This window comes from Eschrichtius robustus, chromosome 6 (assembly GCF_028021215.1).
Source record: "Eschrichtius robustus isolate mEscRob2 chromosome 6, mEscRob2.pri, whole genome shotgun sequence".
NCBI classification, from domain to species: Eukaryota; Metazoa; Chordata; class Mammalia; order Artiodactyla; family Eschrichtiidae; genus Eschrichtius; species Eschrichtius robustus.
The window spans coordinates 28,333,548-28,346,723 of NC_090829.1; the positions used below are offsets into that span (position 1 = coordinate 28,333,548).

At 36.6% G+C, this 13,176-nt stretch overlaps 1 protein-coding gene across 1 annotated transcript; it reads left to right on the forward strand.

Annotated features, from left to right (window-relative positions):
• The first annotated feature begins 460 nt into the window (after positions 1-460).
• Positions 461-1,037, forward strand: LOC137766764 (signal transducer CD24-like). Its single transcript, XM_068547354.1, has one exon. It carries the CDS (start codon positions 529-531, stop codon positions 763-765), a length of 237 nt encoding a protein of 78 aa, XP_068403455.1. The 5' UTR covers positions 461-528; the 3' UTR covers positions 766-1,037.
• The last annotated feature ends 12,139 nt before the right edge of the window (positions 1,038-13,176 follow it).

Sequence of the window (13,176 nt, forward strand, 5' to 3'; positions counted from 1 at the left end):
CCAACATGGGGGGGGGGGGAGATAAAGTCTTTATCTTTACTATAGTAAGGTTTCTATATTCCATGTTAAATAGTAAAATATTTATTCTAAGTAGACAGTGAAAATTAAGTGTTTATACTGTAATCCCTAGGGCACCCACTAAAGAAAATATAAAAGGAAAAATAGTCAAAATATAATAGAGACATTTAAATGGAATAGTAAAAAAAATGTTCAGAAAAACCCAATAGGAGGTAACGAAGGGGAAACAGAGGAACTGAACAAAATAAAGTGACAGACAAAATTCCAAACAAATAAAATTGCATTAAATGCACATAGCGAGAGTACATGTAAATGTAAAGGAGAGACATTGGAAGAATGATTTTTTAAAAATGATCCAACTATATGCTATCTACAAGAAATTTACTTCAACTGTAATGATAGAGGTAAGTTAAAAGTACAAGGATGGACCTTGCCTGCGCCCGCCCGGAGCCAGCGATCCTTCACGCACCCAGCATCCAGTGAGACGCGCTGCGCACCGACGGAGCGGACATGGGCAGAGCGATGGTGGCCAGGCTCGGACTGGGGCTGCTGTTTCTGGCACTGCTCTTACCTACGCAGATTTATTCAAATCAAACAGCTGTTGTAACACCTTCAAGTAATTCCTCCCAGCATACCTCAGCTGCCCCCAATCCAGCGAATGCCACCACCAAGGCAAGTGACGGTGCTCTGCAGTCAACAGCCAGTCTCTTGGTGATCTCGGTCTCCCTTCTACATCTCTACTGTTAAGAGACTCAGGCCAAGAAACATCTATACTTCCCCATCCTCTAAACCCAATTCAGATGGCATCCAGACATCCAGTGTGACAAGGGAAAAAAAAAACAGGTCTTCATTGAATGAATCTGCTAGTTCCACACCTTATTTTATTGACAGAAACTGTTGAGGATCCCAAATTTGATTGGTTTGAAGAGCATGTGAAGGGTTTGACTAGATGATGAATGCCAATATTAAATCTGCTGGAGTTTCCTGTACAAGATGAAGAGACAACATCCAAAATTAGTTAAGAGGCGATTTCCTTAAATGTGGCTTAAGAAGTATGGACACATAAAACCCTACCTTGAAAGTGAGAATAGATTTTATCTTACCTAGAGATAAAGAATGGGATGTGGAACAGAGATTCAGTTTTCATTTGTTCATTAAATTTATAAGGCCATAAAACAATGAGGTAAAACAAAGCTTCTGTGATTCTATTTATATGTACATTAGAAGGAACTTCCAGGTGTTACTGTAAATCCTCAGTGTGTTGTTTCAGCAGTACTAATTTAATGCTGATGTACTCTAGAGAAAATTTTATGTTAAGCTATTGCTGTTCTCTTGGGAACTGAACTCTTTCCCTTGGGGTTTGGGTTTGACATTGCATTTGAATTTTTATATAGTCATTGATATGTACCAGGGCAATGATGGATTGGAATCTACCCCAAATCCAAGCATAATGAGTACATTTTGCTTATATACTTATCAACTATTCTTATTCAAAAAGAGCAGTAGATTCATTTAGCTAAACAGATAACAAAGAGTAGAATTACATTGATCTCAACTAATTTCAAAATGCTTTTTATTTCTGCATATGTCGAATACTTTTTACAATTTAAAAAATGATCTGTTTTGAGGGTAAGATTGACAAATCTTGAAATTAAAAAGGCAAATATGTGAAGGAGCTAAACATTTGGCAAGGGAAGACTGGAAGCTTGCTTACATTAAATTCAGAAAAACTTTTATACTCTTTTCTGTAAATACTTCTTTTTAAACTGAATCGGAATAGCCACATTTGGAACACTTTATGTTATCATTCAATATTTTTAGATAGTTAGAACCTGGTCCTAAGCCTAAAGTGGGCTTGATTTTGGAAAGTAGATCTTTTCACAACTGCCCTGATGCACAGAAACCTTTTTAAAAATAGACACTCCCTAAAGTCTTTTGTTCGCATGGTCACACACTGATGCTTAGATGTTCCGAAATCTAATATGGCCACAGTAGTCTTGATGACCAAAGTCATTTTTTTTCCATCTTTAGAAATCTACACTGGAACAACCATATCCAACAGATCTCAAGCTACTGCGTGTGTGAATGAACATTCTCTTTTGTTTCATACCTGAATGCTGTACATCTATTTTGGATTGTATATTGTGTTTGTGTATTTATGCTTTGATTCATAGTAACTTCTCTTGTTATGGAATTGATTTGCATTAAACACAAACTGTAAATAAAAAGATGGCTGAAAGAGCAAAAAAAAAAAAAAAAAAAGTACAAGGATGGGGAAAGAGATACCATGCATGCCATACACACTCAAAGGAAAGCAGAGTGTTTAGGTTAATATCAGATAGAGTTCACCTTGCAACAAAGAAAATTACCAAGGACAAAGATGAACATTACAAAATGAAAAAGAGTCAATTCACCAAGAAGACACAACAATCTTAAAGTGAATATATGTGAAAACAGAGCTTAAAAATACTTGAAGCACCCACTGTCACCACTTGTATTCAACATAGTTTTGGAAGTCCTAGACACAGCAATCAGAGAAGAAAAAGAAATAAAAGGAATCCAAATTGGAAAAATAAAACTGTCACTGTTTGCTGTTGACATGATACTATACATAGAAAATCCTCAAAAGACAAAAGAGAAGCCTCAATGAGATGGAAGGAGGGGCGCAATCATGATAAAATCAAATCCCATAACCACTGGGTGGGCGAATCACAAACTGGAGAACAATTATACCACAGAAGTCCACCCAGTGGAGTAAAGGTTCTGAGCCCCATGTCAGGCTTCCCAACCCGGGGGTCTGGCAATGGGAGGAAGAATTCCCAGAGAATCAGACTTTGAAGCCTAGTGGGATTTGACTGCAGGACTTCAATAGGACTGGGGGAAACAGAGACTCCACTCTTGGAGGGCACACACAAAGTAGTGTGTGCTCCAGGACCCAGGGGGAAGGAGCAGTGACCCCATAGGAGACGGAACCAGACTTACCTGCTAGTGTTGGAGCATCTTCTGCAGAGGCAGGGGGCGACTGTAGCTCACTGCAGGGACAAGGACACTGGCAGCAGAAGTTCTGGGAAGTACTTCTTGGCGTGAGCCCTCCCAGAGTCCACCATTAGCCCCAACAAAGAGCCTGTAAGCTATAGTACTGGGTCTCCTCAGGCCAAACAACCAACAGGGAGGGAACTCAGCCCCTCCTATCAGCAGAGAAACAGATTAAAGTTTTACTGAGCTCTGCCCACCAGAGCAACACCCAGCTCTACCCACCACCATTCCCTCCCATCAGGAAACTTGCACAAGCCTCTCAGAGAGTTTCATCTACCAGAGGGCAGGCAGCAGAAGCAAGAACTACAATCCTGCAGGCTGCAGAACAAACACCACAATCACAGAAAGACAGACAAGATGAAAAGGCAGAGGACTATGTCCCAGATGAAGGAACAAGATAAAACCCCAGAAAAATAGCTAAATGAAGTGTAGATAAGCAATCTTCCAGAAAAATAATTCACAATAATGATAGTGAAGATGATCCAGGACCTTGGAAAAAGAATGGAGGCAAAGATTAAGAAGATGCAAAAAATGTTTACCAAAGACCTAGAAGAAATAAATAACAAACATAGATGAACAATACAATAAATGAAATGAAAAATACACTAGAAGGAATCAAGAGCAGAATAATTGAAGCAGAAGAACGGATAAGTGACCTGGAAGACAGAATGGTGGAAATCACTGCCATGGAACAGAATGAAGAAAAAAGAGAAATGAAGATAGCTGAAGAGACCTCTGGGACAATATTAAATGCACCAACATTCGCATTATAGGGGTCCCAGAAGGAGAAGAGAGAGAGGAAGGACCCAAGAAAATATTCCAAGAGATTATAGTCGAAAACTTCCTTAAAATGAGAAAGGAAATAGCCACCAAAGTCCAGGAAGCGCAGAGAGTCCCAGGAAGGATAAACCGAAGGAGAAACATGCTAAGACACATAGTAATCAAACTGACAAAAATTAAAGACAAAGAAAAATTATTAAAAGCAACAAGGGAAAAACGACAAACATCATACAAGGAAACTCCCATAAGGTTAACAGCTGATTTCTCAGCAGAAACTCTGCAAGCCAGAAGGGAGTGACATGATATATTTAAAGTGATGAAAGGGAATAACCTACAACCAAGATGACTCTACTCATCAAGGATCTCATTCAGAGTCAATGGAGAAATCAAAAGCTTTAAAGACAAGCAAAAGCTAAGAGAATTCAGCACCACCAAACCAGCTCTACAACAAATGCTAAAGCAACTTCTCTAAGTGGGAAACAAAAGAGAAGTAAACGACCTACAAAAACAAACCCAAAACAATTAAGAAAATGATAACAGGAACATACATATCGATAATTACCTTATATGTGAATGGATTAAATGCTCCAACCAAAAGACACAGACTGGCTGAATGGATACAAAAAGAAGACCCGGTCTACAATAGACCCACTTCAGACTGAGGAAAGTGGGTACAGACTGAAAGTGAGAGGATGGAAAAAGATATTCCATGCAAATGGAAATCAAAAGAAAGCTGGAGTAGCAATACTCATATCAGATTAGATAGACTTTAAAATAGACAATGCTACAAGAGACAAGGAAGGACACTACATAATGATCACAGGATCAGTCCAAGAAGAAGATGTAACAATTATAAATGTTTATGCACTCAATATAGGAGCACCTCAATACATAAGGCAAATGCCAACAGCCATGAAAGGGGAAGCTGACAGTAACACAATAATAGTCGGGGACTTTAACATCTTGCTTACACCAATGGACAGATCATTGAGACAGAAAATTAATAAGGAAACACAAGCTTTTAATGACACAATAGACCAGATAGATTTAATTGATATTTATAAGGAATTCCATCTGTAAACAGCAAATTACACTTTCTTCCCAAGTGCACACGGAACATTCTCCAGGATAGATCACATCTTGAGTAACAAATCAAGCCTCGGTAAATTTAAGAAAATTGAAATCATATCAAGCATCTTTTCAACCACAATGCTATGAGATTAGAAATAAATTACAGGAAAAAAACCTAAAAAACACAAACACATAGAGGCTAAACACTACGCTACTATATAACCAAGAGATCACTGAAGAAATCAAAGAGGAAATCAAAAAATACCTAGAGAAAAATGACAATGAAAACACTACGATCCAAAACTTATGGGATGCAGCAAAAGCAGTTCTAAGAGGGAAGTTTATAGCAATACAATCCTACTCAAGAAAAATCTCAAATAAACAATCTAAACTTACACCTAAAGGAACTGGAGAAAGAAGAACAAACAAAACCCAAAGTTAGCAGAAGGAAAGAAATCATGAAGATCAGAGGAGAAATAAATGAACTAAAAACAAAGAAACCAATAGCAAAGATCAATAAAACTAAAAGATGGTTCTTTGAGAAGATAAACAAAACTGATAAACCTTTAGCCAGACTTACCAAGAAAAAGAGAGAGAGGACTCAAATCAATACAAATAGAAATGAAAAAGAAGTTACAACAGACACCACAGAAATACAAATCATCATAAGAGACTACTATAAGCAACTCTATGCCAATAAAATGGCCAACCTGGAAGAAATGGACAAATTCTTAGAAAGGTATAACTTTCCAAGACTGAACCAGGAAGAAAGAGAAATTATGAACAGACCAATCACAAGTAATGAAATTGAAACTGTGATTAAAAATCTTCCAACAAACAAAAGCCCAGGGCCAGAAGGCTTCACAGGTGAATTCTATCAAACATTTAGAGAAGAGCTAACACCCATCCTTCTTAAACTCTTCCAAAATATTGCAGAGAAAGGAACACTCCCAAACTCATTCTACGAGGCCACCATCACTCAGATACCAAAACCAGAAAAAGATACTACAAAAAAAGAAAATTACAGACCAATATCACTGATGAATACAGATGCAAAAATCCTCAACAAAATACTAGCAAACAGAATCCAATGACACATTAAAAGGATCATACACCATGATCAAGTGGGATTTATCCCACAGATGCAGGGATTCTTCAATATACACAAATCAATCAATGTTATAGATATTAACAAATTGAACAAATTGAAGGATAAAAACCATATGATCATCTCAATAGTTGCAGAAAAAGTTTTTGAAAAAATTCAACACCTATTCATGATAAATACTCTCCAGAAAGTGGGCATAGAGGGAACCTACCTCAACATAATAAAACCCATATATGACAAACCCACAGCAAACATCATTCTCAATGGTGAAAAACTGAAAGCATTTCCTCTAGAATCAAGAACAAGACAAGGATGTCCACTCCCACTACTATTATTCAACATAGCTTTGGAAGTCCTAGCCATGGCAATCAGAGAAGAAAAAGAAATAAAAGGAACACAAATTGGAAAAGAAGAAGTAAACTGTCACTGTTTGCAGATGACATGATACTATACATAGATAATCCTAAAGATGCCACCAGAAAACTACTAGAGCTAATCAATGAATTTGGTAAAGTTGCAGGATACAAAATTAATGCACAGAAATCTGTTACATTTCTAAACACTAACAATGAAAGATCAGAAAGTTAATTAAGGAAACAATCCCATTCACCATTGCAACAAAAAGAATAAAATACCTAGGAATAAACCTACCTTAAGTAGGTAAGAACCTGTACTCAGAAAACTATAAGACACTGATGCAAGAAATCAAAGATGACTCAAACAGATGGAGAGATATACCATGTTCTTGGACTGGAAGAATCAATATTGTGAAAATGACTATGCTACCCAAAGCAATCTACAGATTCAATGCAATCCCTAACAAATTACCAATGGCATTTTTTACAGAACTACAACAAAAAAATCTTAAAATTTGTATGGAGACACAAAAGACCCCGAATAGCAAAAGCAATCTTGATGGAAAAAAAATGGAGCTGGAGGAATCAGGCTCCCTTACTTCAGACTATACTACAAAGCTGCAGTAATCAAGACAATATGGTACTGGCACAAAAACAGAAATATAGATCAATGAAACAGGATAGAAAGCCCAGAGGTAAACCCATGTACCTATGGTCAACTAATCTATGATAAAGGAGGCAAGGATAGACAATAGAGAAAAGACAGTCTCTTCAATAAGTGGTGTTGGGAAAACTGGACAACTAATGTAAAAGAATGAAATTAGAACACTCCCTAACACCATACACAAAAATAAACTCCAAATGGATTAAAGACTTAAATGTAAGACCAGACACTATAAAACTCTTAAAGGAAAACATAGGAAGAACACTCTTTGACATAAATCACAGCAGGATCTTTTTTGACCCACCTCCTAGAGTAATGGAAATAAAAACAAAAATAAACAAATGGGACCTAATGAAACTTAAAATGTTTGTGCATCAAAGGAAACTATAAATAAGACAAAAAGACAACCCTCATAATGGGAGAAACTATTTGCAAATGAATCAATGGACAAAGAACCTCCAAAATATATAAACACCTCATGCAGCTCAATATCAAAAAAACAAACAACACAATCAAAAAAATGGGAAGAAGACCTAAATAGACATTTCTCCAAAGAAGATATACAGATGCCAACAAACACATGAAAAACTGCTCAACATCGCTAATTATTAGAGAAATGCAAATCAATACTACAATGAGGTATCTCCTCACAACGGTTAGAATGAGCATCATCAGAAAATCTACAAACAACAAATGCTGGAGAGGGTGTGGAGAAAAGGGAACCCTCTTGCACTGTTGGTGGGAATGTAAACTGGTACAGCCACTATGGAGAACAGTATGGAGGTTCCTTAAAAAACTAAGAATGGAATTACTATATGACCCAGCAATCCCTCTACTTGGCATATGCCCAGAGAAAACCATAATTCAAAAAGACACATGCACCCCAATGTTCATTGCAGCACTATTTACAACAGCCAGGTCATGGAAGCAACCTAAATGTCCATTGACAGACGACTGGATAAAGAAGAATTGGTACATATATACAATGGAATGTTACTCAGCCATAAAAAGGAACAAAACTGAGTCATTTGCAGAGACATGGAAAGACCTTGCGACTGTCATACAGAGTGAAGTCAGAAAGAGAAAAACAAATATCGTATATTAACGCATATATGTGGAATCTAGAAAAATGGTACAGATGAACCGGTTTGCAAGGCAGAAATAGAGACAGAGATGTAGAGAACAAACGTATGGACACCAAAGGGGGAAAGCAGGGGGTGGGGGGCAGGGTGGGATTAATTGGGTGATTGGGATTCACATATATACACTAATATGTATAAAACAGATAACTAATAAGAACCTGCTGTATAGCACAGGGAACTCTACTTCACTTTGCTGTACAGTAGAAACTAATACAACATTGTAAAACAACTATACCCCAATTAAAAAAAAATAAAATAAAGATCACTTTCCAATTCAAAAAATTTAAAAAAGCATTGGTTATTCAAAGAGGAAAAAAAGAAAACCCTAAAGAAGCTATCAGAAAAATAATAGAGCTCATCAATGAATTTGGTAAAGTTGCAGCATACAAAATTTATACACAGAAATCTCTTGCATTCCTATACACTAACAATAAAAGATCAGAAAGAGAAATTAAGGAAACAATCCCATTTATCATCACTTCAAAAATAATAAAATACCTAGGAATAAACCTATCTAAGGAGACAAAAGACCTGTACTCAGAAAACTATAAGATTCTGATGAAAGAACTCGAAGATGACAGAAACAGATAGAGATATACCATGTTCGTGGATTGGAAGAATCAATATTGTGAAAATGACTATACTACCCAAAGCAATCTACAGATTCAATGCAATCCCTATCAAATTACCAATAGCATTTTTTACAAAATTAGAAGAAAAGTTTTACAATTTGTATGGAAACACAAAGGACCCTGAATAACCAAAGCAACTTGAGAAAAAAGAAATAGAGTGGGAGGAATCAGGCTTCCTGACTTTAGACTGTACTACAAAGTTACAGTCATCAAAACAGTATGGTACTGGTACAAAAACAGAACTATAGATCAATGGAATGGGATAGAAAGTCCAGAGATAAACCCAAGCACCTATGGTCACCTAATCTATGACAAAGGAGGCAAGAATATACAATGGAGAAAATAGTCTCTTCAATAAGTGGTGTTGGGAAAACAGCACAGCTACATGTAAAAGAATGAAATTAGAACACTCCCTAACACCATACACATAAATAAACTCAAAATGGATTCAAGACCTAAATATAAGGCCAGATACTATAAAATTCTTAGAGGAAAATACAGGTAGAACACTCTCTGACATAAATTACAGCAAGATCTTTTTTGATCCGCCTCCTAGAGTAATGAAAATAAAAACAAAAATAAACAAACGGGGCCTAATTAAACTTAAAAGCTTATGCACAGCAAAGGAAACTATAAACAAAATGAAAAGACAACCCTCAGAATGGGAGAAAATATTTACAAATGAAGCAACCGACAAGGGATTAATCTACAAAATATAAAAACAGCTCATGCAGCTCAATATCAAAAAAAGAAACAACCCAACCAAAAAAATGGAAGAAGAACTAAATAGACATTTCTCCAAGGAAAGTATACAGATGGCCAAAAAGCACAGGAAAAGATGCTCAACATAGCTAATTATCAGAGAAATGCAAATCAAAACTACAATGAGATATCACCTCACACTGGTCAGAATGGCCATCATCAAAAAATCTACAAACAATAAATAGTGGAGAGGGTGAGGAGAAAAGGGAACCCTCCAATACTGTTGATGGGAATGTAAATTGGTACAGCCACTATGGAGAACAGTATGGAGGTTCCTTAAAAAACTAAAAATAGAGCTATCATATGATTCAGCAATCCCACTCCTGGGCATATATCTGGAGAAAACCACAATTTGAAAAGATACATGCACCTCAACATTCATTGCAGCACTATTTACAATAGCCAAGACATGGTAGCAACCTTAATGTCCATCAACAGAAAAACGAATAAAGGAGATGTGGTGTGTATATATATATATACAATGGAATATTACTCAGCCATAAAAAAGAATGAAATAATGCCATTTGCAGTAACATGGATGGACCTAGAGATCATCATACTAAGTGAAGTCAGACAGAGAAAAACAAATATCCTGATATCACTCATATGTGAAATCTAATTTTAAAAAATGATGCAAATGAACTCACTTACAAAACAGAAACATTCTTACAGATATTGAAAACAAACTTATGGTTACCAAAGGGAAAACGTGTTGGGGAGGGATAAATCAGGAGCTTGGGATGAACGTACACACACTACTGTATATAAGATAGGTAACCAACAAGCACATACTGTATAGCCCAGGGAACTTTACTCAATATTCTGTGATAACCTATAAGGGAAAAGAATCTAAAATAGAATGAATATATGTATATGTATAACTTTATCAACTTGCTGCACACCTGAAACTAACACAATATTGTAAATCAACTATATGCCAGTAGAATGTTTTTTTAAAAATATATGAAGTAAAAACTGCCAGAATTAAAAAGACAAATAAATACACAATTAGAGTTGGAGACTTCAAGACTTCTCTGTCATCAATTGATTAGCAAGGATATAGAAGAACTAAATGACACCATCAGTCAACTGGACCTAAATTATATTTATAGAACACTCCATCCAATAACAGCAGATTATTTGTTTCAACTGCACATGGAATATTTATCAAAATAGAAAATATCCTGTGTGATAAAATAAATCTTAATGAATTTAAAAGAATTTAAGTCAAACAAAGTATGTTCTATGAACATAATGAAATTAAATGAGAGATCAAAAACAGAAAGATAAAGGAAAATATCCAAATACTTGGAATTAACGCACTACTAAATAATCTGTGGATCAAAGAGGAAGTCTGTAGAGAAATTAGAAAATATTTTGAACTGAACAAAGAGGAAAATGTAACACAGAAAAATTTGTGAGATGCCACTAAAGCAGGCCTTAGAGGGAAATTTATAGCCTCAAACGCTTATATTAGAAAGAAGAAAGGTTTCAAACCAATAATCTAAGCTTTCACATTAAAAGAGAAAAATAAACCCAAAGCAAGGAGAAATAAGGAAATAATAAATATAAGGATGGAAATAATAAATACAAGGACAGAAATAAATGAAATTGAAAACAAAATACAATAGAGAATATCAATGAACCAAAATCTGATTCTTTGAAAAGATGAAAAAAAATTGAGAAACTTCTAACGTGACTGACAAAGAAAAAAAAGAGAAGGTATGAATTAATATTTAAATAAGGAGTACACTAAGGAGATAATGAAAATGTTAGCATCTCAGAAGTTTGAAGTTAAAAAACATAGGTCACTTTGTTCAAGAAATTTTTTGGAAGTCTTCTTTTGGGTTCTCAAAGGTAAACCAAGGACGCACACATTGCCCTGGGATTCAAGTATAATAGGCCTTTCTTGTTTCCAAGTTTGATATTCAGTAAGGCCCCTATGAACATAACTGTGCAAGGACTGGATTCATTTGCTCAAGGAGTCCCAGGACCTGAGGAAGAAAGTGTAGGCCAGCACCACCATTTAAAGTTAGGTGAATTGTGCCCTGAGTAAGACACCAACTGGAGAGGTGGTAAATTGGAGCTGAAATCCAGCACATGTTCACTAAGCCTTGCATGAGCCATATACACCCAGAGGAAAGAAAGTCTTTTCCCTAATTCTCATATGGGTGTTGCTAATCAATAAGCCAATGAGGAAATGCCTTTGTAAATGCATACCACATCGGCCAGGGGAGGCTCTGCCAGCCACATAGGCCCCTATCAAGGGACTAAGAGTCAAGGGGAGGCCTGGATTGGGCACAGCTGGTGACTGATGCTAGAAGTTACCCTGCCAGACCCAGCTGCTTTGGCACAGGAGATATGATATGATAAACTATGGCTGAGTATGCAACTGTGGATTAAGAGCTGGGTATCTTCTGAGTCTAAGCATGAGCCCTGCTACAGTAGGCAGTATCTTAGACCTGACATGTCTCAAAAGTGTCCCTAAGAACTTAAAAGATTGCCCCGGAAGAGCAGGACAGGGTGGAAGCAGGAAGAAACACAGATGTGAGCTTGCAAGAGTCCAGCTCCCTCTGGCATAGAAGAAAACTGGCAACCATGCTCCCAGAACTGGGTAACCCCTTGGTATTCTTGAACCATTTAAAGGTAGAATAGAAGTGTGAAGTGTAAATGTACTTATAATAATAGAATAATTAATTAGAATAAAATAAAGAAAAATGACATATTTATACCCAGACCTTACATGATCTGGCCTCCATTGTCTCTCTGAATGCACATCCTATTACACCAACAATTGCTCATTCTGCTTCAGCCATACCAGCCTCCTTGCTGTTCCTCAAAAATAAGGGGCACAATTCAAACTCAGTACCTTATAACTTGTTGCTCCTTCTGCCAGGAAATTTCCTTCCCCAAGATCTTCATGGCTCACCCTCTCATCTCCTTCGGATATTTCCTCAAATTCATTTTTTCCGTGCAAATTTCCTTGGTAATCCAATCTAGAAATTGGATTGAAACCTTCCTTACACTGCAAATGCCCCCCATCCCCCATTCTATACATGCCCTATCTCCCTTTCTTGATTTATTTTTCTCTTTACACTTATCCCGTTACAGCACAAAATATATTTCATTTATATGTTTTTATTTCATTGCATGTCTCCCACCACTAGAATATAAGCTTCTTGAGGGCAGTGATTTTTATCTGTTTTGTTCACTGTTATATCCCCAACATAAAGTTCACAAAGCACTCTCTACCAAACTCTAAAATTTTAAATTTATATTCTATATCCTAAATATGTGTTTATTTCCCTTTCTAGAAACATTGATGGCTGTGCAGTGTTGTGGCCCCTGAGGTTTCAGGTTTTCAAAATCTAAAGTATTATAAATCTAAGACTGATAATGGTTAAACCATTATATTGTTGATAACCCCCAGCTGTTCAAAGCCCAGAGACTTGCAGGAGAGTGCAGCCAATTGTTTCCTGTGCACTTGGGTGCACTGTGGTAGAAGTTCAAAGACAGTTGAGCTATGACAGGCCCCAAGGTCCAGAGCACAGCGAGATACCGCTAGGACCAAGGATCAGGTGGAGTGATGACCATCCCAGTGGTCTGC